The 22,828-nt window shown below is 53.7% G+C and overlaps 2 protein-coding genes and 2 non-coding genes across 10 annotated transcripts; 3 read left to right on the top strand and 1 right to left on the bottom strand.

Moving 5' to 3' along the window:
* Positions 1-1,873: 1,873 nt before the first annotated feature.
* LOC118900567 (transcription factor GATA-6-like) lies at positions 1,874-8,581 on the bottom strand. Its single transcript, XM_036862963.1, has 4 exons — positions 8,573-8,581; positions 7,716-7,986; positions 3,136-3,301; positions 1,874-2,542 (listed from the first exon to the last, which is right to left on the bottom strand). The coding sequence occupies exons 1-4, from the start codon at positions 8,579-8,581 to the stop codon at positions 2,413-2,415; spliced, it is 576 nt and encodes a 191-aa protein (XP_036718858.1). The 3' UTR covers positions 1,874-2,412.
* Positions 7,823-17,870, top strand: TBRG4 (transforming growth factor beta regulator 4). 7 transcript variants are annotated; one of them, XM_036863515.1, is made up of 12 exons: positions 7,966-7,983; positions 8,520-8,653; positions 10,174-10,638; positions 12,612-12,935; positions 13,545-13,716; positions 13,995-14,152; positions 14,766-14,876; positions 15,640-15,784; positions 16,152-16,397; positions 16,586-16,697; positions 16,811-16,925; positions 17,576-17,870. In XM_036863515.1, exons 3-12 carry the CDS (start codon positions 10,225-10,227, stop codon positions 17,675-17,677), a joined length of 1,899 nt encoding a protein of 632 aa, XP_036719410.1. In that variant the 5' UTR covers positions 7,966-7,983; positions 8,520-8,653; positions 10,174-10,224; the 3' UTR covers positions 17,678-17,870. The 7 variants fall into 7 exon arrangements, with proteins under 7 accessions (XP_036719412.1, XP_036719409.1, XP_036719411.1 ...); XM_036863517.1 differs by lacking the exons at positions 7,966-7,983; positions 8,520-8,653 and adding an exon at positions 7,823-7,890; XM_036863514.1 differs by lacking the exons at positions 7,966-7,983; positions 8,520-8,653 and adding an exon at positions 7,835-7,941.
* On the top strand, positions 13,242-13,378 carry LOC118901367. Its single transcript, XR_005021344.1, has one exon. It is a non-coding gene; the product is annotated as a small nucleolar RNA SNORA5 (small nucleolar RNA).
* On the top strand, positions 13,766-13,900 carry LOC118901365. Its single transcript, XR_005021343.1, has one exon. It is a non-coding gene; the product is annotated as a small nucleolar RNA SNORA5 (small nucleolar RNA).
* Positions 17,871-22,828: the final 4,958 nt, after the last annotated feature.

Below are 22,828 nucleotides of genomic sequence, written 5' to 3'. Positions count from 1 at the left end.
GCATGCCGCAACGATGATGATCCCACGTGCCACAGCTAAGACCCAGCACCGCCAAATAAATAATTAATTAATTTAAATTTAAAAAAAAAAAGCATTACAAGGAAATCATCAGCAATCGGTGATTAACTCAATCCCCAGCCCTCTAATCACGCGGTAGCACCCTCCACGCCTAGAGTCACCTCATTAGCATAAAGTTGGGTATGGGAAAGGGCCTCATTACAAATAACAAAAGGAAACTGTAAGGAAATTCTTATCACTCAGGAATTTGCAAGAGTTTTTGAAGCTGTGTGCCAGGGACAAAGACCAGATTCAGTTTTTATGGCACCAGAGTGTGCAGCCCGGTTTTCGACACCTACAGTCCATGTGAGCAACTTTCAGTTCTTTAAACATCTACACCCAGGCCAATCTGCCACCTCAGGTGGCTCGAAGTGCAGCTTAGGGCAGCTCCCCAAGTACGGCCCACTTCGGCAGCAGCGTCACCTGGTGGTGTCAGATGGCTCCACCCAGACCTGCTGGGTTAGAAAGGCAGGTGGGGCCCACACACTGTTTTCACCAGCTCCAGGAAGTCAAGGACCGCTGGGTGAGGCTGCAGGGCTTCCTGATTTCAAGGTGCACCCAAATCTCCAGGAATCTTGCCAAAATGCAGATTCCAATTCTGGAGGTCTGGAATTTTGCACTTCTAGCTGCTCCCAGGGGAGGTAAAAAGTAAAAAGGGAAAGAAGGCTGGCCTTCCAGGACTGGGGCGTGTTGGGGGCCGGCTGGTGGGAGGGGTGTGTGGGCGGCCACGTTGGAAGGTCCCGAGTTGGGTAATGCACAGCTGGGAACACAGTGCAGCACCGGAGAGGAGGGGCTGCGGGAGGACGCACGGGAGGGAGGCCTGGACGCTGGGCAGGTAAAGGGCCACTCCAGGGTGTGAGAAAGATGGGTCTACAGGTCCTGAGGGAGCCACACCTACCACGCAAAGGGACTCACAGTGCGGTGCTATTGTACCTCCAGGAAGCCCGGAGGCTGGAGGACAGTGGGCACACCCTCCCACACCCCTGCCTGTGCTGGGCAGGTGCAGTTAGAGCTTCTGGGGAGAGAGGTGAGTCTGAGATGGAGCTGAGCCCCTCGACGGGGCTGCCGCTCCTGCCGGGGCCCGGACCCAGGGAAGATCCCCGGCGGGCCCTGCGCCCGACCTGGGCAGCTGGAACCACCCAGCCCACCCCGACTTGAGCTTAGAAGGAACCGGGTGGGAGGCTCACCAGCCTCCCCACACCCCACCCCCTCCGCCCCGCCATGCTGAGGACTCCTCCCCTGCAGAGAATGTTCATCACGCCCCAGTCTCCGCATTAACCATGTGTCCAGCTTCTGTAAACTCCATGCTCTAACATCTGTCCTACATGCAAACACTGGACACCTCGACGATATGCCGGACTCACCTTGCTCAGCCTCCTGCCCCCCACACCCCTCCTTGGGGGTGCAAAATAACCAATCCGGAGACCACACCCCCACCACCTCGTCTAGGGGGTCTTATACTCCAGGTCACTCTCCCAGTGCAAGGCCAGGGACCAGACCACTAGGGGGAGCCCCTCCACCCCAGAGCCCACTGACATTATTCACAGTAGCCGGTCCTAATAAGCCTGTTCATCCTGCCTCTCCAGCTCCTTCCAAGGAAACCACAGTAAAGGCTCCTACCCACAGTTTCTCCCCACTCCTGCCCCCCACCTCCCCACCTCCTGGCTGACCCTGTGCTTCCCCGTGTGGCTCTTCATGGAGGGATGTGCCTCCTTCTCCTGGGAACTGTGAGTAATAAACCATCTTCACTGGCAGTCATTTCAGATTTTCTGTTAACACGCTGTATTTTAATAGTCACTTTCAGGGGCTGGACATCCATCCCAGAGAGACCCAGGGGCTGTGAAGGGGGTTCTCTCCCCACTGCACCGCCTCTCGATGCTTGCTCACAGCAGCCCACCCCAGAGCTCCCAGCACCCTACGAGGCTGATCCCCTAGCCCCACCATAGCTCTATCACCCCTGCAATGCCCAGAGAGGCCGCCCCCTGCAGCACAGGTACTCAGTTCCTACAGACCCCAGAGCAGGAGCCCAGGTGGAAGGCAGGAGAGGCTGTAAGAAGGGCCCCATCAGTACGGCTCAGTGCCTGGCCCAGAGGCTGCCACCACCAGGCCCCACTCCATACACTATACTGCGTACCTCTCCACCCCGCACCAGGAGGGCTCTGCAAGACTTGCTGGTGGACAAGGTGGAAGGCTGGGCAAGGTGGAGTGATGGGCAAGGGGGATGGATGGAAAGGTAGAAGGATGGACATGATGGAAGAAAGGGCAAGGGGGAAGGCTGGAAGAGTCATTCCATGGGCTGTGGGCCCCTGGAAGCCGGCCGTGTTCAGGATTCGGGAGGGCAGAAGGTCCACCACCCTAGCCCAGCTGGGAGGGAGCCCCTGGCCAGGATGGAGAAGCATGGGGAGGTTTGGGTGGCTGTAGGAGACCTGGGTGCTCACTCTCCATGTGCCCTTGCGCTGTCCTGCCCTCCCTGGGCCTCAGTTTCCTGTACACAGAGAAGGGCAGAAAGGACATGTTCATGTGCCCAGCAAGAGCTGGGGCCAGGCTGACTTTGGGACGGCCTCCAGGTCTGATTCCTCCTCTTACTCGGGGGTCTGGAGACGCATTAATGCTACCAGGCCCTGAGGGAAAGTCTTCTCCTGAGAGAGGAAAGCCCTTGGCCAGGTTTGTCCAGGGTCCCCACGGCCACCCCCCAGGTTCTATGATTCTCCAAAAGGACTCAGCATAGAGTCACACCCATGGCTAAGATTTATTCTAACAAAGGAGACAGAGCAAAACCTGCAAAGAGAAAAAGGCCCATGGGGTGAACTCTGGAGGAGACCAGTCATGAACTTCTAGACCTCTCCCCATAGAGTCACCCTGGAGGCACTGAATTCCCTGGCAACAAGCTGGGACCACTGGCATGAAGCGCCTACCAAGGAAGCTCGTTAGAGACTCAGCATCCAGGGGTTTCATCAGGGGCTGGTCTTGTAGGCACCCTCTGCCCAGCGTGTACCAAAATTCCAGACTCTCCGAGGGAAAGCAGGTGCCAGCACAGCGCGCTACTTGTCCAGTTTGGGCACGGGGGGCTACTCTTACCGTAGCGGGAAAGTTGTTGTCAGTGTAGGGAGCTGTTTCGCAGCCACGTTTCCAGACACCAGTGGAGGGCCACCCTGGCCGGCAGGCCCTGGCTGGCAGCCTCGGACGTGCTGTGTCGGGGCTCTTCTGCGCACCAGGGCTTCTGGCAGGCTGCGGTTTAGTCCACCTGGGGAAAGAGAGTGGGCAGGTTGAGGACAGAGTGATGAGCCATCCTGGTTGGCCTGGGACTGGGGGAATCTCCCTTGATGGGGACTTTCTGTGCTAAAAGCAGGACCATGGTGGGCACACCAGGATGACTGCTCATCTAGCTGAGGCACAACTTCAGGAGAGAAGACGCTGTTAGCAGAGGGCAGTAGCAAGAGTGTGAGGCTCAGCCTGGAAGGAGGCAGAGGGAAGGGAGGGAGGGTATCCACGTGAGGGCCTTATCCGGAGGGCTCCCGACAGAGGCCTGTATCCCTGCATCCTGACCACACATCCTGAAGTAGCACTCTGACAGACCTGGAGACTGAGCCAGGCAGGTTCAGTACCCGGCCCAGGTTACAGGGTGGGCAGGTAGTAGGACCAAATTGGTACCCTAACCGCCTCACGGTCATCTGCCAGCTCATCTGGCCCTGATTCCAACTGGAATGGGAACAGGTGTTGGCGAGTCCCCACACCTCTCTGCACCTCAGTTTCTCCATCTGTCAGCAAGTGTGTTGGATGAGAAAAGCTCTGAGGTATCCCGGCTCCCCTTTCCACCCTCCCTCTGGGAAGGAGACAAACTCATCTCCTACAGCCCTGATGTCCTGCCAGGTGGACCCATGGCTTGTTCCTCATCGAGGACCTTGCTGTCCGAGGAGGGCATTTAGGTCAGATCCCTGCCCCAGGCCATTCCATCCCTCAAAGTCACCAGTAAGGCAGTTCTGGGGTCAGGAGGAAGGTGGAGGGTGCTAGCAAGTAGAATCAGGAAGGAAATAAGGGGACATCCCTGGTGGCACAGTGGTTAAGACTCCGCGCACCCAATGCAGAGGGCCCGGGTTCGATCCCTGGTCAGGGAACTAGATCCCGCATGCCGCAACTAAAGGATCCTGCATGCCGCAACTAAAAAAAAAGATCCCTCGCGCGACAACAAAGATCCCACCATGTGCTGCAACTAAGACCCGATGCAGCCAAATAAATAAACCCACAGAACTGAGTAACCACCTTTCTCCAACACCTCTCCCCACCAAAAAAAGGCCAGAAGTTTCTCTCCAGAGAGGGTAGTGGAGGGCATCTGGAATGAATTGCCTCAACCCTCTGGGAGAGCGGGCTTACCTTGCTAAAATCTGAGTGACTGTGGCAGTTCTAAATGCAGCCTCAAATCCTTGGGCACTCCTCCCCTTGAAATTGAGGTCAGAGACCCCCTCTTGAGTTTAGATGGGGCCGTGGCCACTTCCACCATGGAGAACGCAGACCCTGTGTGTTTCCTGAGGCTGGTCATGAAAGGCAACGGGGTCTCCCTTGTTTGCTGAAGCACCCACGGTTGAACCTCTGAGCTAAGCAAGAGAGGCTGGCACACGCGGGCTCTTGGTAGACTGTCTCTAGCTTTGAGTGGTGCCAGTGGAGGCCCCAGTCATTGTACAGCAGAGACAAGCCATCCTCAAAACATCCAGGAGCATAATAAAGCAAACTGCTTCATTTGTTCCGTAGCAACAGTAATAATGAAGGAAACATACACACACTCAAACCTGAGACCACCCACTCCGCCCCACCCAGTTGTCCTCCTCAGCCAGGCTCCCCAAATGTTGGCAGCTCTGGAAATGCCTCTGCAAAGTCTCACCAGCCCAAGAGGAAAGACCTAAGAAGATGACAGCAGTAGCTACCCAACAAAATGGCCTGATGGCGAGGTTCACTGCCAATATGCTCTACTCATGTGCTAGAGTTCCTTCTTTTTAGCCCACCGTTCTTTTTCTTTTTAATATCACAGCTTTATTGAGGTAAAATTCACCTAACATAAAATTCGCTCTTTAATGTGTACTCAGTGGCTCATCATGCGTTCAGTTAATCGTGCAACTATCTAATTCCAGAACATTTTTGCCACCCCAAAAAGAAACCCCATACCCCTTAGTCACTCCCCGTTACACCACCACCCCCCATCTCCCCAGCCCCTGGAAACAATTCATCTACTTTCAAGTCTACAGACTTGCCTCTTCAGGACACTGCATATAAATGAAATCATGTAATATGTGGTCTCATTGGACTGGCTCCTGTCAACTGAAAAAAATGCACAACCTAAAAGTTGAGAATTGTTTGATTTGGTGGACTTTCTGAGGATTTCAAATCCGGGAGGCAGCTCTGAGGGACTGCTCCGAAGAGGTATTGAAGAGGAACCAGGATATATAGTTTTGTAACAAAAACCAGGTGGTCAGAACAACAAAAGATTACTGTTAATTAAAGAAAACCGGGCATCTCAAGTTAATTAATTTCGCGCTTTTTATGTATGAGAAGATGCTAGTCTGGGCTCATTGAAATCATTCCTTATCCGGGGCCAGTATCCTGTTCTTTCCCATCCTGAGTCCCCTCAGGGCTCACCATCAAGGTGCAGCTGTAGTGGCTTGATGGCTGTAACATCCTTTGTTCATTGATTTAGATTTAGATTGCATACTTTAGAAATTTTAAAAAAAAAAGGAAAAGAATGGAGGAGAGAAGGAAACAGGAAGGAAGAAAAAGGAAGAAGGAAGGGAAGGAGGGCGGGCGAAAAAACACCTCACGTACAATTTTTGGACTCCACATAAACTCAAGAAGCTTGAAAGCTGGAGTCTCACAGAGTAAGCAAGGCTTCAAAATCAGGAAATGATTTCTAAAACACCCAGCCACACTACCAATCAAGCAGGAGGATATAATAAAGACATTTCAGACCTGCAAGGCCTTTACTGACCTCCTTTGCATCATTTCTCACAGAGGTACTGAAGGATGTGCTCCACCCAAACAAGGGCATAACCCAAGAAATAAGATAAAGGACAGAAAATAAGAGAGCTAACATCGGGCTTCCCTGGTGGCGCAGTGGTTGAGAATCTGCCTGCTAATGCAGGAGACACGGGTTCGAGCCCTGGTCTGGGAGGATCCCACATGCCGCGGAGCAGCTGGGCCCGTGAGCCACAACTGCTGAGCCTGCGCGTCTGGAGCCTGTGCTCCGCAGCAAGAGGGGCCGCGATGGTGAGTGGCCCGCGCACCGCGATGAAGAGTGGCCCCCGCTCGCCACAACTAGAGAAAGCCCTCGCACAGAAACGAAGACCCAATACAGCCATAAATAAATAAATAAATATATATATATATATATAAAATATATATATATGTATAAAAGTGGGATATATTAAAAAAAAAAGAGAGAGAGCTAGCATCAAGAGAAGCGAAAGGAATACTGAGGACATGGTAAAGGGAGATCCCAGGATGACACTCGCGCTGAGAGCATAGCGGTGATAATCACATAGGAGGTCAGAAGGCTCAGGAAGAGACTTCTTCAGTAAGATTAAACTGGTGACCTAGCTGAAGTGTCTGAACATCTTGAGAGATTTATACAACTGGTGAAGGACTGAGGCAGAAATTGTGACAAATACATGGAATTTTTTTTTCAATTTTTTGGCCAAGCCACGCGGCACGTGGGATCTTAGTTCCCCGACCAGGGATCGAACCGACGCCCCCTGCGTTGGAAGCACAGAATCTTAACCACTATACCACCAAGGAGGGCTTCCCTGGTGGCGCAGGGGTTGAGAATCCTGCCAATACAGGGGACACGGGTTCGAGCCCTGGTCCGGGAAGATCCCACATGCCACGGAGCAACTAAGCCCGTGCGCCACAACTACTGAGCCTGCGCTCTAGAGCCCATGAGCCACAACTACTGAGCCCACGAGCCACAACTACTGAGCCCATGCACCTAGAGCCCGTGCTCCGCAACGAGAGGCCACCGCAATGAGAAGCCCACGCACCACAACAGAGTAGCCCCCGCTTTCCGCAACTAGAGAAAGCCCGCGTGCAGCAACACAGCCAAAGATAAATTTATTTTTAAAAACTAAAATAAAAATAAATAAACCCCCAGGCAGGTCCCTGGAATCTTATGCCAAAAAACAAAGCAATTCTTAATTCCATGGAAATAAAAAGTCGTGCAGGAAGAATGATAAATCAAGTCCACATACACAACTCAGGTACATCTTGCTTGGCTTACCCCGCAGTTTCTTTTACAAGTAAACGTCAATATTTAAAAATCAAGAGACTGCACATAGAATTCCAGAATCCTAGATTCTTTTTTGGAAAAACTGCAAGATCTAGGCAATTTGTGCCTACATTTCCGCACACCCGTGCTGAGAGGCCTTCCCACCGTGTCACAGCCCAGCCCTGGGCAGTCTACAGCCGGAGCTTCTCTAGAGGCTGTGAGAAGCCCGCGGGTAAGGCGCGGGGCTGGGAGGTGGAGGGAAGTACGCACTGACGACAAAGCGTCGCCTCCTATACTCTGAATGAGGGCTGGGTACTGACCAGAGGGCCCCCAGGCCTCCCAGCCTCCGTTTCTGGACACTTTCTTCTTCCCCACCGCCCCTCCCATTTTTCCGCAGTTGCTCAACACCTGCCTCTCACTTCCTCTAGTCCGCGCCCTGAGCGAACACCGCCCCAGTCGGAAAAAGGCACCGGGACTGATTTCCGGCTGGGCGGCGGGCGGCGAGCCTCGCTTCCGGCGGCGCGCTGAGTGACGTAAAAGAGCGCGCCGCGCAGCGTGGACCGAGGGCTGTGCTGGGGCGTATGGAGGTCAGGCGGGGCGCTTGCGGCGGCGGCGGCGGCGGCGGCGGCGGCGGCGGCGTAGGTCTCCGGGCCGGGGAAAGAGGGTCCTGAGGAGCTTAGGTCCTGAAGGCATGGGGGCGTGGCCGGGAGAGGAGACCGGGAGGGCGCACTGGGACGCAGGGGGTAGGGGTGGGGGACGGGGGGCACGGGGGTGGGAGCGGGCCCGGTTCAGAGCCGCGCCTGCTCGTGCGCACGCGCCCCTTTTCCGAGGTCCCGCGTGGCGGCCTGCGAGCCCCGCACTGGTCCTCCGCGCTGTCGCTGGTTGGCCTTCGTGCAAGTCGTTCTCTTTCTGCGTCTGAGGGCCGAACTTCTGGGTTGGTGTTTCCACAAATCCCAGTTGGGCTTCTGAACTTGTTTTCCTCGCTAGCTCGTAGGACGGTCTTTAGTCGGGAACGTTTTCAGTGCTTCCCCGCCGTTGGGGCTCTGTGGATGGTGGATGTTACGCTTGGGTCGGTGTTCCCCCTCTCTGAGTCTCTTGCTTTATGTACAGTTACTCTAAGCTTTCTACAGCTGCAACAGTGAGCTCACGTAAAAATAAAATGTCCCAGACCAAGTTATGGGAAATCGAAGGTCAAACACGTTCTCTGCTTTGGCAGGAGGGAGGCCCAGGTTATAACGCCTTTTATCGTGCCCCAGCGGTGTGCCTTACCCAGGTCATTTATTCACGCTGGTGAGCAGGACAGAGTTGTTAAAAGCAGCTGCATCAGGATATGTAACATTCTTGGAGGAGGTAACGTTTTTTGTCTGGGTGCGGGAAGATGGGGGGTGATTTTCCGAGCCCTATGAAAGGGGGTTAAAAATAACGAGGCAGTAGGTCTTGCCCTGCCCTGCCAAGGTGTAATGAAAGTGCAAGGCCTGTTTAGAATGAGGGTGTGTTCCAGGGAGGAAAAAGAGGTAAAACTGGGAAGATAGTTCTGGGCCATGTTGTGAAGTGCTTTTTATGATTCGTTCAGGAGGTTTGCTCTTAGAAAGCATGTGTGTGTGTGTGTGTGTGTGTTTTGTAGGTCGGTGAGTAATAGTGTAGGTTGGTTTGGGGAGGCTCACTCACACGTCTATAAGTATTAAAATAATATCCACAGAAGCTGAGGGATGTATATATGGATTATATGTCCAGGGTTTTCCATGAGTAGTCTTATTTAAAATATTCTGTCTCATTGTCTCCATAAGTCAATAATTTTTAATCCTGCGTACTTTTTAAAATTAAAAAAAAGTGGGGGGCTTCCCTGGTGGTGCAGTGGTTGAGAATCTGCCCGCCAATGCAGGGGACACGGGTTCGAGCCCTGGTCTGGGAAGATACCACATGCCACGGAGTGACTGGGCCCGTGAGCCACAACTACTGAGCCTGCGCGTCTGGAGCGCAACAAGAGAGGCCACGATGGTGAGAGGCCTGCGCACCGCGATGAAGAGTGGCCCCCGCTTGTCGCAACTAGAAAAAGCCCTCACACAGAAACGAAGACCCAACACAGCCAAAAAAATAATAATAATAAATTAATAAATAAATAAATTCAAAAAAAAAAAAAAAGGTTGGGGGGAACGCTGTTCAAGCCCTGTGTGCAGAGACTCCCACTCAAGAGGTCTTGGGTCGGGCCTGGGATTCTGAGGTGTTGAACCATTCCCTAGGTGATTCTACAGCCAGGACTGGAAACCCTCCAGCCCAAGCTGTGATGCTCCTAGGTCTTGATATTTGGTTGTATTATGTACTGAAACAGAAGCCCTCTGAGATTTTTGCTTCGGAAAACGCCGCTGCATGTGCATGGTCGGTCAGGAAGGAGAGGTTTGGGCTGGCTTATGGGGAGTGTGGCTGTGACTCTTTTTTTTTTTTTATTAAATTTATTTAATTTTTTTATTCTTGGCTGTGTTGGGTCTTCGTTGCTGCGCGCGGGCTTTCTCTAGTTGCGGCGAGCGGGGGCTACTCTTTGTTGCAGTGCGTGAGCTTCTCATTGCGGTGGCTTCTCGTTGCGGAACACAGGCTCTAGGCGCACGGGCTTCAGTAGTTGTGGCATGCGGGCTCAGTAGTTGTGGCGCGCAGGCTCAGTAGTTGTGGCGCGTGGGCTTAGTTGCTCCATGGCATGTGGGATCTTTTCGGACCAGGGATCGAACCGTGTCCCCTGCATTGGCAGGCGGATTCTTAACCACTGCACCACCAGGGAAGTCCTTGTGACTCCCTTTCATTTATCTGGTTCTTCTGTTGTGTTTGGAAGTCGGGAACTGCCTCTGCACCACTCCCTTCTCTGTCCTTTTTCTCTTCAGGGCTCTGGAGTCACTTGCTAGGAGGCTTCTCTTCCCGCCCCCCAGGCCGCCATGGCTGCTCGGCTGGTGAAGCGATGCTCGTGCCTCCTGAGGGAGGCCACCCGTCTGGCCCCTGCCGTGTCCCCGGTTGGCCAGCTCAGACTCGCCCGGGGAGCCCAGAAGCTTCTGACTTCCTCGGCTACCTCATCCAGCTCCCGCCTTCCAGGTCCTTTGTCAGAGCTTGTGGAGAAGGAACAGGTGTTTACTCCCTACCCTGAGCGCCAGGAGGTGGACCAGCTCATCGAGAAGGCCACCAGGCCAGAGGAGCTCCTGGAGCTTCTGGGTGGTGGTCACTGTCTGCACCAGAACCACGCCGCCCTCACGCTCATCCAGCTCTCTCGCCTGCTGTCTGAGAAGCCGAAAGACAAAGCCTTGCTTCTACAGGATGCCCGCTTTCAGCAACTTCTCCATCTTGTCAACAGCCAGGTGGGTTCGAGAGCCCTTCCTGCAGGTTCAACAAGCAGAAAACAGCAGAGGCCCCAGAGTCCAAAGCATCCAGTCACTTTCCGGGTGTAGACAGGAGCTCTGCTGTGTGTTCAGGCCCTCCACGTCCTGTGGTATTTTTTCATTTTATAGATTCCAAAGTACTCTAATGTGTTTCTTCTCTTTTTTTAAAATTAATTTTTATTAGAATATAGTTGCTTTACACCATAGTTTCTGCTGTACAGCAAAGTGAATCAGCTATTCGAATACATATAACTACTCTTTTTTGGATTTCCTTCCCAATTAGGTCTGCTTTCTCTTTTGTTAATCCTCACAGCCGGTCTGTTAGGTGAATATTTCTGTCCTCATCTTACAGACAAGCAACGCAGACACAGTAAATAGAAGCACAAGGATTGAGCACGGTTCTTCTCAGTGCATCGGGGGCTTGCTTCCCCCCTCGCCCTGCAGTCTTGGCTTGCATAGCCCCACTCAGTGTCTGGCTGATGGGGGATACACTCTTGAAGCTGGAGGAGATGAGGGGTGATTAGCGGAGGATGTCAGAAACTTGAGCTGGCCATGGGCGTTATCTGATCAGGTGCTTAAAGGTGGAGTGTGGAGAGAAGGGACCTGTGTGTGGCAGGGGTTGGGGGCAGGACTCTACCCAGTTTGTGTTCCGTGTGAGGAAGGACTCCCTTCATGCAGACCCTTCCCGTGGCTCCGTGGGGTCTGCTGGAGCCAGAGGGCCTGGGGCGCGGCAAAGAGGTACAGACCCTCACCCTGGCTGCTCCAGAAGGGCGAGACCCTGTGTCCACTTGTCAGGGATGATGAGGAGGAGACTCACAGCTCAAGGAAGGGGTCACATTAAATGAATTTTTTCAAACTGTAGGTTATGAAAGTGTAGTAGAAGTGGCCAAGTGTTTTTAATGAAATAGAGTAATGTAGAAAACAATTCACATGTAGTAAGGGAAGTGTTTCGTGGAACTTTTTGTCTTAGTTAAGTGTGTGTGTGCGGGTCACAGTACAGATTTACTTCTTACTGAGAATATAACTCAAAAATTAAGTAGATCCCTTCTTTTTCTAAGACTATAATTTTAGTTATTCACTGAACATTTTACACACAAATTGAAGTAAGTTTTAGAGACAAGACTGGACGTTTGGAACAAAATTACAAAATTGTAATTACAAAATTACAATCACAAAATTCTATTGTAACAAATTACACTGTAACAAAATTACAAGCTAGTAATGAACCAGGAACAAAGTATTTAGAAACGTGAGTGGTGAACAAGATTTCTTTTAAAGAGCCCTCCTACTTCTGGGAAATCTGTAGAAAAAGCAGGAGCCACTGGGGGCTCATGTGATACTGAGATCAAATTCATACTTTTTTTTTTGTTTTGCTGCACCACGCAGCTTGTGGGATCTTAGTTCCCCAAACCAGGGATTGAACCCGGCCCCTGCAGTGGAAGCACAGAGTCCTAACCACTGGACCGCCAGGGAGGTCCCAAGTATGAGGGCATACTTTTCTCCTTCTGCCCGGCCTTTCACACAACAACAGCTTTTCTGTTTGCCCCTCACGTCGTGTGTGTGATTTCAGCTCCCCCTCTCAGCAGTGCAGCCCCATTTCACAGATGAGGGCTCAGGAGACTTGCAGAGTGGCGGAGTTAAGAGCCTTAGCGCAGCAGACAACAGAGCCCTGCTCAGCTACCGCACACTGCCTTCCCTGGGGGCGGGACCAGAGGGCTCCGTGAGTGGCCCCCGTATTCCTCTGAGGCCTGGAGACACGCCCTGCAGGGGGCGCTGTGGTGGGCCTGCTGGCCCAGACAGGCTGTGAGGAGCAGCCTGGTGCGCCCGTTAAGATGACAGGTGGGGAGCTGCCTCTAGGGAGGCAGCCACCAGCTCAGAGCCTTGGCCTGCTCTGAAACAGCACAGGGTCAGCAGGGTCCCAGGTGTGACCTTGCCTGTGTCCCCCCGCCCAGATAACTGCAGTCTGGCATGGGACCCTCGTGAAGCTGCTCCGGAGCCTCTATGCGCTGGGACTTCCCGCCACCTCCAAGGAGCTGCGATCGGTGGAGCAGGAGGTCCGCTGGCGCATGCGCAGGCTGAAGTACAAGCACCTGGCCTTCCTGGCCGAGTCCAGCGCCACCTACATGCAGGAGCAGGGCTCCCGGGAGCTGCTGGCTGAGCTGCTTGTGCACCTGGAGCGGCGCTGGGCAGAAATCGATGACAGCCGCATGGTGGTGGCCATGATGATGAAGACGGGGCTCCTCTCTGAGTCTCTGATGACCCGCCTGGAGGACAAGGTACTGGGACCGAGAGCCCTGGCAGCTTCTGTCCGGAGTCGGGGGCATGGCACTGGAGGAACTGGCGCTTCAGACAGCTGCAGGCAGCTCTCCGCACCCACTGGCTCCTCTGAGGATCCAGGGGGTGCAGAGCCTGAACCCCACTCCTTTGTCTTCCTCCAAAATGCGTCTTGCACGTAACCTGGAGGTGGCATGGCCGGCAGCTCCTGAAGTGTGTCCTGGGCCACCCCAGTGGCTCAGCCTCTGGCTAGTGCTTCCTAGAGATACCTCGCCTGTCCCCGCCCCCCCCCGCTCCACCCCCAGCCCTGCAGTCAAGTCAAATTCAGCCCCTGTTCCCGTGGTAGCGGGGGCTGGCCCAGATGACTGCCACAGCAAGCTCCACAGCTCATGGGCCCCGGGTCCCCTGCCCTGGGACCTGGGGATAAGTTTGGCTGCGGACATGGCGCCCCGGTCTGGGGGCTCCCTGGGGTGGGAATGGGGGCAGGCCCTGCACAGATGGGGCCTGTGTTTAGTAAGCTCAGGCCCAGTTACTGTCTCGCAGGGCCTGCACCGCATGGGACCCCTGGCCCTCGGGCCATCGAGCTGACCCCTGCCGGCTGTGGTTGACAGTGCCTGGAGCTGGTGGAGCAGTTTGGCCCTGAGGAGCTGCGGAAGGTGCTGGTGACATTGGCAGCTCAGAAGCGGCGGTCGGTGCCCTTGCTGCGGGCCATCTCTTACCACCTGGTCCAGAAGCCCTTCCCCCTGACGAAAGGCGTCCTCCTGGACCTGGCCTACGCCTATGGTGAGCCCTGTGCACGGAGAGCAGAGGGGGGCGGGGGCTGAGTTCTGGCCGCAGCTGTGTCAGATTCGGTGCCTGCCTCACCCGTGGCGGGCACTGGCCTAAAAGGCTGCCACAGAAACACTGTGACTCATGGGCCCTGATCCTCTCTGCTGGGCCTCAGGGATACATTTGGTTACAGACACCAAGCTCTTACTCCTTGAGACCAGGGTGGGTGGCGGGGTGGGCCTGAGGGTGGCTTGCCAGTCCTCACCAGTTAAATCTCGGGCTCTGTCCCCAAGGCAAACTCGGCTTCCACCAGACGCAGGTGTTCCAGCGCTTGGCTGCAGACCTGTTGCCCCACACTCCTAGCCTGACGTCCAGCGAGGTGGCCCGCTGCACCAAGTCCTTTGCCTTCCTTAAGTGGCTCAATCTGCCCCTGTTTGAGGCCTTTGCCCAGGTGAGCTGGGGTGCAGACCTGAGGCCTGGCTTTGAGGGCCTTCTGTGCCTGACCCCCTGCTTTAGCCGGCTCCCTGGTCGTTTCATCAGGGAGGCCCCTCCTGCCTGGAAACACTTCCTGGTGGCAAACATGGAGTCTTTATTCTGGCTTATTTGGAGAGAAATGATACGATTTAGTAGTGAAAGAAAATGTAGTTGAAAATGGTTTTTTCCATTCTTTCACCAAACTTTGTAGGAGTTTTTGTTTGTCTTTGGGTAGCTGTGTGGGGAGCAGTGTAGACAGCGAGGCTGAAAATCCACTCAGAACTCTCCCTAAACTTCCAGCTGCCCCAGAATGGAGTTGTGAAGAAAGAGGATGTTTGCACTTCGGTTTATGTGCAACAGGTTGAAACTGTGTTTGTAGGCTGAGGAGTATTTCTAAAGCTGTTGTCAGCGGCCTTTTGTGTGTGTGATTGCCTCTGGGAGGATAGGGTCTGGCCCTCTGACCACTGCCCTGTGTAAATTACCCCTTAGGGCTAGGAGCTCATGGGCTCTGGGGGAGGGCCAGGTCTGCACGGGGCACTGGCCACCGGGCCCCTCTCATCCGGCCTTTCTGTCCTACCTGACCGGCCCAGCATGTCCTGGACAGAGCCCAGAGCGTCACTCTGCCACACCTGTACAACATGCTCCTGGCTTTCGCCCGTGTGAACTTCCACCCAGAACGGGAGGACCCGTTCTTCAGCCTGGTACAGTCTTCACGCCCCCAGCTCCTACACTCCCCCTGCCTCGGATGCTCAGCCCTCCTCGGAGCAGCTCGGGACTGAGTGGGAGGGAGGGAAGAGACCGGATTTGTGCTGAGGGGCCCCAGGTAGGCAGTAAGGAAGAAGGCCTGCCATGGGGGCGTGGAGGGAGTGGCTAGAGCCAGGCGTCCCAGGGATTGTCTAGGGACGAAACACGCAAAACCCAGCATGGCAGCCAAGGGTCAGGAGTGCATCCGACGGCTCGCTGTGCAGTAGGGCTGGGGGACCCTTGCTCTTGCTTCCTAGTGCTCCCTGAACGCCCTGTTGGGGCTCAGAGACCTCAATCCACTTGCAGGGGTGAGAGCGTCCTGTGAGTGGACTGGGTATGACCCTAGGGCCCCGCGGTGGGCACTGCCCCAGCCGGCCAGCTGCTTCCTCTTTCATAATCTCTAACTCCTGTCAGGGCCAGAAATACGTCCCCTGTGCAGGAGACGTGGTTTTGTGCCATAGGTCCCTGCCAGTGGGAGGGGCAGCGGGGGGAACCCAGCTGCTGTCCAGATTGGGCCTAAGGGATGAGGAGGGTTTCTGGTACCTTCCACCAGGGGTGCCCCAAGCCTGACCAAGAGCCCCTTGGCCAGCGTTGCTCCCCATCACCCCCTTGGGCCTCAGCGTGGCCAGGTCATAAGGCAGCTCCAGCTGCTGCCTGCCCAGGGATGCCTGCGGCCACTGAGCAGACCTGCTTTCCCCACCCCACCCCGTCCTTGCCCAGGTGCATGAGAAGCTGGGGTCAGAGCTGGCGGGCCTGGAGCCAGCCGTGCAGGTGGACGTGGTGTGGGCCCTGTGTGTGCTGCAGCAGGCGCTGGAGGCCGAGCTGCAAGCTGTGCTCCACCCTGAGTTTCACACCCAGTTTCTAGGTGAGCGGTGGGCGGTATTCCTCCCTCTCCTGAGTGGTGGCAAGCCCACTGTGCATCCCTCTCCCCGCCCGCCCCCCGCCCCATCCCAAGTACCGCCCCAGCCTTGAGCCAGGAGGGAGCCTGGGAGCCTTGGGGCTCCGCTCACCATTGGGGAGACCAGGCGGGCCCGGGCTCACCCAGCATCTGCTCCTCTGTCCGCTCCTAGTGGGTGACCGGCAAACCCTCTTCCCACTGCTCCTGACCCAGAGTCCAGGGTGAGACTTGGGTGAGGGGGTGCCTCTGGCTCTCCCACCTGGCCCCCGTGTCCCTCCATTCTCTTCCTCCTGGCCCTCCACCAGCCCCTCTCCTCTCCATCCTTTCCTGTTAGGTGGTGAGTCCCCAAAGGATCAAAGCACCTTCCAGAAGCTGCTCCATATCAATGCCACTGCCCAGCTGGAGCACCCCGAGTACACGGGCCCCCTTTTGCCAGCCTCAGCCTTGGTCCCCAGGCCCTCGGCCCTTGACAGGAAGGTGACCCCCTTGCAGAAGGAGCTGCAGGAGACGCTGAAGGGGCTGCTGGAGAGTGCCGACAAGGGCAGCTTCATGGTGGCCACGCAGTATGGCTGGGTTCTGGGTGAGGGCCCTCCCCCTCCCCCTTCCCCCTCCCCCTTCCCCTCCCAGCAGTCCCACCTGGGGACTGTTCTAAACCTGCCCCCTCTGCTCTCCAGGGTCTCTGTTCATCCATCATAGGGGCGGGGCTGTCAGCCCAGTTGGACGCCAAGGGACAGTCCCCAACACGTTTTCATTCCGTGCTCTCCCTAGATGCTGAGGTGCTGCTGGACACCGACAGCCAGCTCCTGCCCCTGAGGGCCTTTGTGGCCCCTCATCTCGCCCTGCCCTCTGGCAGCCAGCCACTACCCCCGGGGGCCAAGAGGTGAGCAACCACACAACCCTTGGGGGCCACATGCACTTGGCTCCTCAGCATTTCCTCTTCCCTCCAGGGGCCTGGGAGAGCTGTCAGCACCCACAGCGCCCCTCTCCCTGCAGGCTGGCCTTCCTGCGCTGGGAGTTCCCCAACTTCAACAGCCGAAGCAAAGACTTACTGGGGCGCTTCGTGATGGCCCGGCGCCACCTGCTGGCCGCCGGCTTCCTGCTGGTCGATGTGAGTATCTGTTGGGTGGGCGGTGACTGCACAGGGAAAAGCCCCCGGCCCAGTCGGGTAATAGGAGGAGTCAGTGCTCACGCGGACCCCAGCTCTGGAGGTCAGCCGTGTTGGGATTCCCCCTTCACATGTGAGAAGAGGGAAGCTTGAAAGGGTGTTGGATCTTTCCCAGCGTCACACAGCTTTTAAGTATCTGATGCCGTAGGCACTGTTCCCACCTCCACAGCCAGGGCCTCTTAGAAGGGGTAAGACCAGCCAGGTGCCCAGGTCTGAGTGCCGACGTGTGCCTCATCCAGGGCTCTGCTGTGCTCCGGCGCTGGGGCCTGGCTCCAGCTTTTCACTGCAGAGACTTCTGCCACGGGAGCAGGCTGTCCTGTAAGGGCTCAGAGAGTCGCATGAGTGACTCTCCTGTTGAGTTTTCTGTTTTGCTTTTGGTACAACTTTTAAAATCTAGAGGCTGTTCTTGGTCCCGTGTAGTCGTGGGCCCCTGCAGCTCTGAGCACTGACCAAGTCAGGGTCTCTTCCCCACCCATGCTGCAGCAGCTCCGTGGGCTTCTTCCTTCGGGATTTGGAGGCCGGGGGTGTGGTGTGCAGGGCAGCAGGCGGGACAAGGGTCCCCGCCTGCCCTGACTTGTCTCCTGCCTCCCCAGGTCCCATACTATGAGTGGCTGGAACTCAAGTCTGAATGGCAGAAGAGCGCCTACCTCAAGGACAAGATGCGCAAAGCAGTGGCGGAGGAGCTGGCCAAGTAACCTGTCCCGTAGCAAGGACTCTGTGCCCAGGGGGCCGGACTCCCCTGGAGGCCTAGCCACGAGCACTGGGTGGGCCAGAGGTGGCACGCTCGAGGACAAACCTCAGTGCGGGACCTTGGCCGGAAGTGGGCTGGTGGCCAGCATCTCTGAGTGGCAGGTCGTTCTTTCATGGGTAATAAATCTTTAATCAGCTGCCTGTCTGCACCAGCTTCTCTGCCAGCCACGGAGGACCCTTCTCGTGTACATTCGTGCACGGCTGGCCTGTTGCTCAGGGCTGGCAGTCAGCCCCAGCACAGGCTAAGTCCTGCAGTGCTGAACCTCGGCGCACGAGGACCTTCCCAGGGGAGGCCAGTTGGGTTTTCAGTGCGTGGCTTGGGGTTCTAATCATGGTGTGGTTACTGATGACAGTCGTCCTGGGAGGTCCCCTCCCATCCGATGCTCTTGGGTGAGTGAGGGACCCTGACGGCCTACACTGCCACGTGGCATGAGGCCAGTCACTCAGGAGGCACTGGCTCTGAGTAGAAGACGGGCGTGCACTTGACTGACACTGGGGCCAGAAGAGACCCCTTGCTATCCTTACACCCGGACCAGAGTGCCGTGGTGTCATGCTGCCACTGTGGGAACCATCTGCCTGTGTAGCCCGGGCCCCTTCACCACACCAGCAGCAGCGCCCCCAGATGCTGGAAAGAAATAGGCATTCTCCGGACTCCCTGGCCGTCTAGTGGTTAGGACTCCATGCTTCCACAGCTGGGGGCCAGGGTTCAATCCCTCGTTGGGTAACTAAGATCCCACAAGCCACGCAGCATGGCCAAAAAAAAAAAAAATAGGCTTTCTTCCAGTCCCTCACAGGAGACTTTGCTGGGGACAGGGCAGTGTCATGTGTCTCCAGCAGTACAGAGTGGAGAGAGGCTGGTGTGAGTGGAGCTGAGCAGAGGAGAAGGGCCATCTCACCCCTGTGGGCCCCCATCCCAGCTGTTCCCCGCTCCCTCCAAAGCGGTCCCTCAGAAAGTGAGTCACACAGGCATCGGGGTAGAGGGGGAACCATAGGGCACCAGCTCACAGGACATGGGTCCTTGTCATTTGCACAGGCTAGCAGGGGTTCTTCACCCAGAGAGAAGAGCAGCCAAGATGGCTTTCTGAAGCTGCTGACTCCAAGCCCAGGCAAGATGAGGGAGCAGGGAGGGCACTCCAAAGTGAAGGGCCAGTATGGACAAGCGTGTGGGTGCTGAGCCAGTTTGGGTGGGGGGGGGCGCCTCTGGGAGCTCCCACTGAGGAAGGAGCTCGTCCTATTCACCAGGATCTCAGGCTTCTATCTGACATACTTTAACAGGTTCTCTGCAGTTGTAAGAAACTACAGTGGTCCCTTGTGCCCCTACCAGTTTCCCCAAAGGTGACATCTTGTAGAACGCTGGCACATGTCACGCCAGGACACTGATGGGAATAAAGGTCCACATGCAGGACACGTGCATCACCACCAGGACGCCTCATGTTGTCCGTTATGCTCATACCTCCACCTTGTTCTCAGCTAACCAGCAACTGCCAACCTGTCCTCCATTTCTGTTTTGTCACTTGGAGAATGTTCTATAGAGGAATCATACAGTATATAACCTTTAGATATCGGGTTTCTTCACAGGCACCGTTCTGTGGCGTTTCATCCAGTAGGTCCTTCCTTGTTACTGCTGTTAGACTGATTCAGCCCTGTGTGTGGGTGTTTGTGTAAACCTAAGCTTTCATTTCTCTGGGATAAGTGCCCGGGAATACAGCTGCTGGGTCGTATGGGATTTATATATTGTTTAAGAAACTGCCACAGTGTTTGCCGGGGGTGCTGTACCATGCTACAGTCCCCCCAGCAATGTGAGGGGCAGTGAAGTTCCCCACGTCCCTGCCAGCCCTTGGTGTTCTCAGGGATTCCTGCAGCAATTCTGGTGGGTACGGAGTGATGCCTTTTCACTTGCATTCGCCTAATGGCTAGGGATGCGGAACACTTATCTAATTGTTTTATTCTAGTCATCTTGGTGGGTATGAAGGGCTATCCCACTGTGGTTTTGATTTTCATTTCCATGATGACTAATATCTTTTCATGTGCTTATGGCCTATTTACATAGAATTTTTGGAGAAATACCTATTCAGATCCTTTGTCCAGTTTTTAATTAGGTTGTCTTATTGGGTTGTAAGAGTTCTTAATACGTTCTAGAAACAAGTCCCTTATCAGATAAATGACTTGCAAATATTTTCTCCCATTTTGTGGGCTATATTTTCACTTTCTTGATGGTGGCCTTTGAAACACAAAATTTCTAAATTTTGGTGAAGTAGAGTCTCTCTCCCACAAGTGGGGGCTAAACAGAAGGGAGCCCCGCCTCTTAGCCATACTTGCCTGGGGTTCAGCTCCAGCAGCGGGTATCTGGGGGCAGGATAAGAAGTGCCAAAGCCCTTCATCCCCTCAGGGTAGGGGCAGGGGGTGAGGGGCCCTGTGTTTTTGGCTGCACCACTCTGCACAAGGTGGATTCTCAAATACTCTAGACTCTGCTTTCTTTGTAAATTTGCATAGATTTATTTTATTTATTTATTTATTTATTTTGGCTGTGCCACGTGGCATGTGTGATCTTAGTTCCCCAGCCGGGGGAAACCCACTCCCTCTGCAGTGGAAGCACAAAGTCTTAACCACTGGACCGCCAGGAAATTCCCAGCATAGATCTTGAATAGCTATTTCTTCACCTATTTGCCCTTCAGACCCTTTCCAGGAGCTTTAAATGTTTGCCTGTTTTATAATTTTCACCAGTTTTCACTGGGGAGCTGGTCAGTGGAGTTCCTCATGCTTTCATTCTGAAGTCCATCTGCTTTTTACTTATTTTTCTTGCCTTATTGCAGGGGTTAGAACTTCCAGTACTGTTTGAAAAAAGGGCAGGGGAGGGGAGCTTCTGTTGAGAACAGGCATCCCTGCCTTGTTCCCAATCTTAGAAAGCATTCAGTCTTTCACCACCAAGGGTGATGTTAGCTGTAAGGCTTTTTTGTACATGATTTTTATCAAGTTTATTTTAACTTGCTGAGAAGTTTTTTTTTTTTAATCTGAATGGCTGATGGGCTATGTCAAATGCTTTTTCTGTATCAATTGATATATAATTTTTCTTCTTTAGTCTGTTGGTGTAGTGGGTTACATTGATCTTCAAGTGTTGAACCACCCTTGCATAGCTGGAATAAATTCTACTTGGTCATGATGTATAATTCTTTTTATACATTGTTGGATTTGATTTGCTTATATTTTAGATTTTTTTGTGCCTATGTTCATGGGAGATATTGGTCTGTAGTTTTTGTTTGTTTGTTTTGGGTACTATCTTTGCGTGGTCTGGGTATCAGGGTATTTCTTGTCTCCTAAAATGAGTTAGGAAGTGTTTTCTCCTATTTTGTGAAAGAGATTGTCTAAAATTGATGTTAATTCTACTTTAAGTACTTGGTAGAACTCCAGTGAAACTATCTGGGCCTGAAGACTTCTTTGGGGAAGCTTTTTTTTTAAGTTACAAATTCAATTTCTTTCATGGTTTTAGGACTATTCATATTATCTATTTCGTCTTGTTTGAATTTTTGGTAGATTTCAATTTTCAAGTAATTGTCCGTTTCTTCAAAGTTGCTGAATTTATGAGCATTAAGTTGTCTGTAGCATTCCCTTAGTATCCTTGAAATGCCCTCAGACTCTGTAGCCCTGTTATTAGTCAGCATTCTCCAGAGAAACAGGGCTAGCAGAATATATGAGAGAGAAAAATGTAAGTGGAGATTTATTACAGGAATTGGCTCTGCAGTAATGAAGGCCGAGAAGTCCGATGATTTGCATTTCTCAAGCTGGAGAACCAGGAAAACCATAGTCATTGGTATAAATTCAGTCCAACTGCAAAAGCCTGAGAACGGGGAGGGGTGTGGGGTGGCGTGTCACTGGTATCAGCCCTGGAGTCCAATGTCCGAGGGTAGGAGAAGGACATCCCAGCTCAAGAAGAGAGAGTGAATCCACCATTCCTTCATCTTTTTGTTTCTCTCTGACCCCACCCCAGCGGATTGGCTGATGCCCACCCACATTGGTGAGGGCGGATCTCTACTCAGTCTACTGAATTAGATGCTAATCTCCAGAGATGCCCTCACATACACACCCAGAAATAGCATTTAACGGGCTAACTGGGCATCCCTAAGCCCAGTCAAGTTAACACATAAAATTAACCATCATAGCCCCCATTGCATACTGGTCATTTGTGTCTTCTCTATTTTTGTCCATCTTGCAATTTTATCAATTTTCCAAAGAACTATTCTTTTTTGTTTCATTGATTTCCTCTGTTGTTTTCCTGTTTTCAGTTTCATTGATTTCTGCTCTTGACTTTATTTCCTTCTTTCTGCTTGTTTTAGTTTATTTTGCCCTTCTTTTCCTAGTTTCCTGAGGTAGGAACTTAGATGATTGATTTGAGACCTTCCCTCTTTTCTGATGTGCTGTAAATATTCCTCTTAGCACTGTTACCTGCAGACCACATAATTTGATATTTTGTATTTTTATCTTCATTCAGTTCAGTTCTGTGTTTCTTAAAAATTTTTCTTCTTCTAGATGTGATTTTCCTGGTTGTTGGGTTCTTCCCTGATTTCCCCGGTGTGATGGGTGATTTTTCTTTTTAATTGTATCCCAGACAGGCTATTATGTTCAAATTTTTAATTTTAGCAGGCAGTCATCCTGTTTGGGTTCAAGATGCAGGTCCTGGGCTGCTTTCACGGCCTGCGGTGCTAAGGACAGTATAACATTCAGGGGCTTTCTTGCACTGTGCTGGTCTCATGCCGCTGGGCCCTGCTGGTGCTCTCGAATGGGTGGGAGGCACTTCCTAGGCTGGACCATCCTGTGACTTGGGTTGGGGACGGGGTCTCTGGGTGGGGGCCAGGAGCCTGAGTGAGATGGGGCACGGTGCGGGAAGGAATGTGCTTCCCTTGGCCCCATATCAGGAGACTTCCCTTGATCTTCGTACCAGTTCTGCCAGACTCCCTAGAATCGTGACAGACTCCCGTCCACATGAGGATGAATACCTGGTCCTCCTCCTGGTAGCAGCTGTGTGTGGGGAGGAGGGGTGGGTTAGGAAATGCCGGGCTTGGGTCCCCTTCTGTTGGGTGGGCTGCTCTGCTGTTGCTCCA

This window comes from Balaenoptera musculus, chromosome 9, assembly GCF_009873245.2.
Source record: "Balaenoptera musculus isolate JJ_BM4_2016_0621 chromosome 9, mBalMus1.pri.v3, whole genome shotgun sequence".
Taxonomy (NCBI): domain Eukaryota; kingdom Metazoa; phylum Chordata; class Mammalia; order Artiodactyla; family Balaenopteridae; genus Balaenoptera; species Balaenoptera musculus.
Note: the sequence above shows the minus strand (reverse complement) of the source record. Positions and strands in the feature narration are given on the sequence as shown.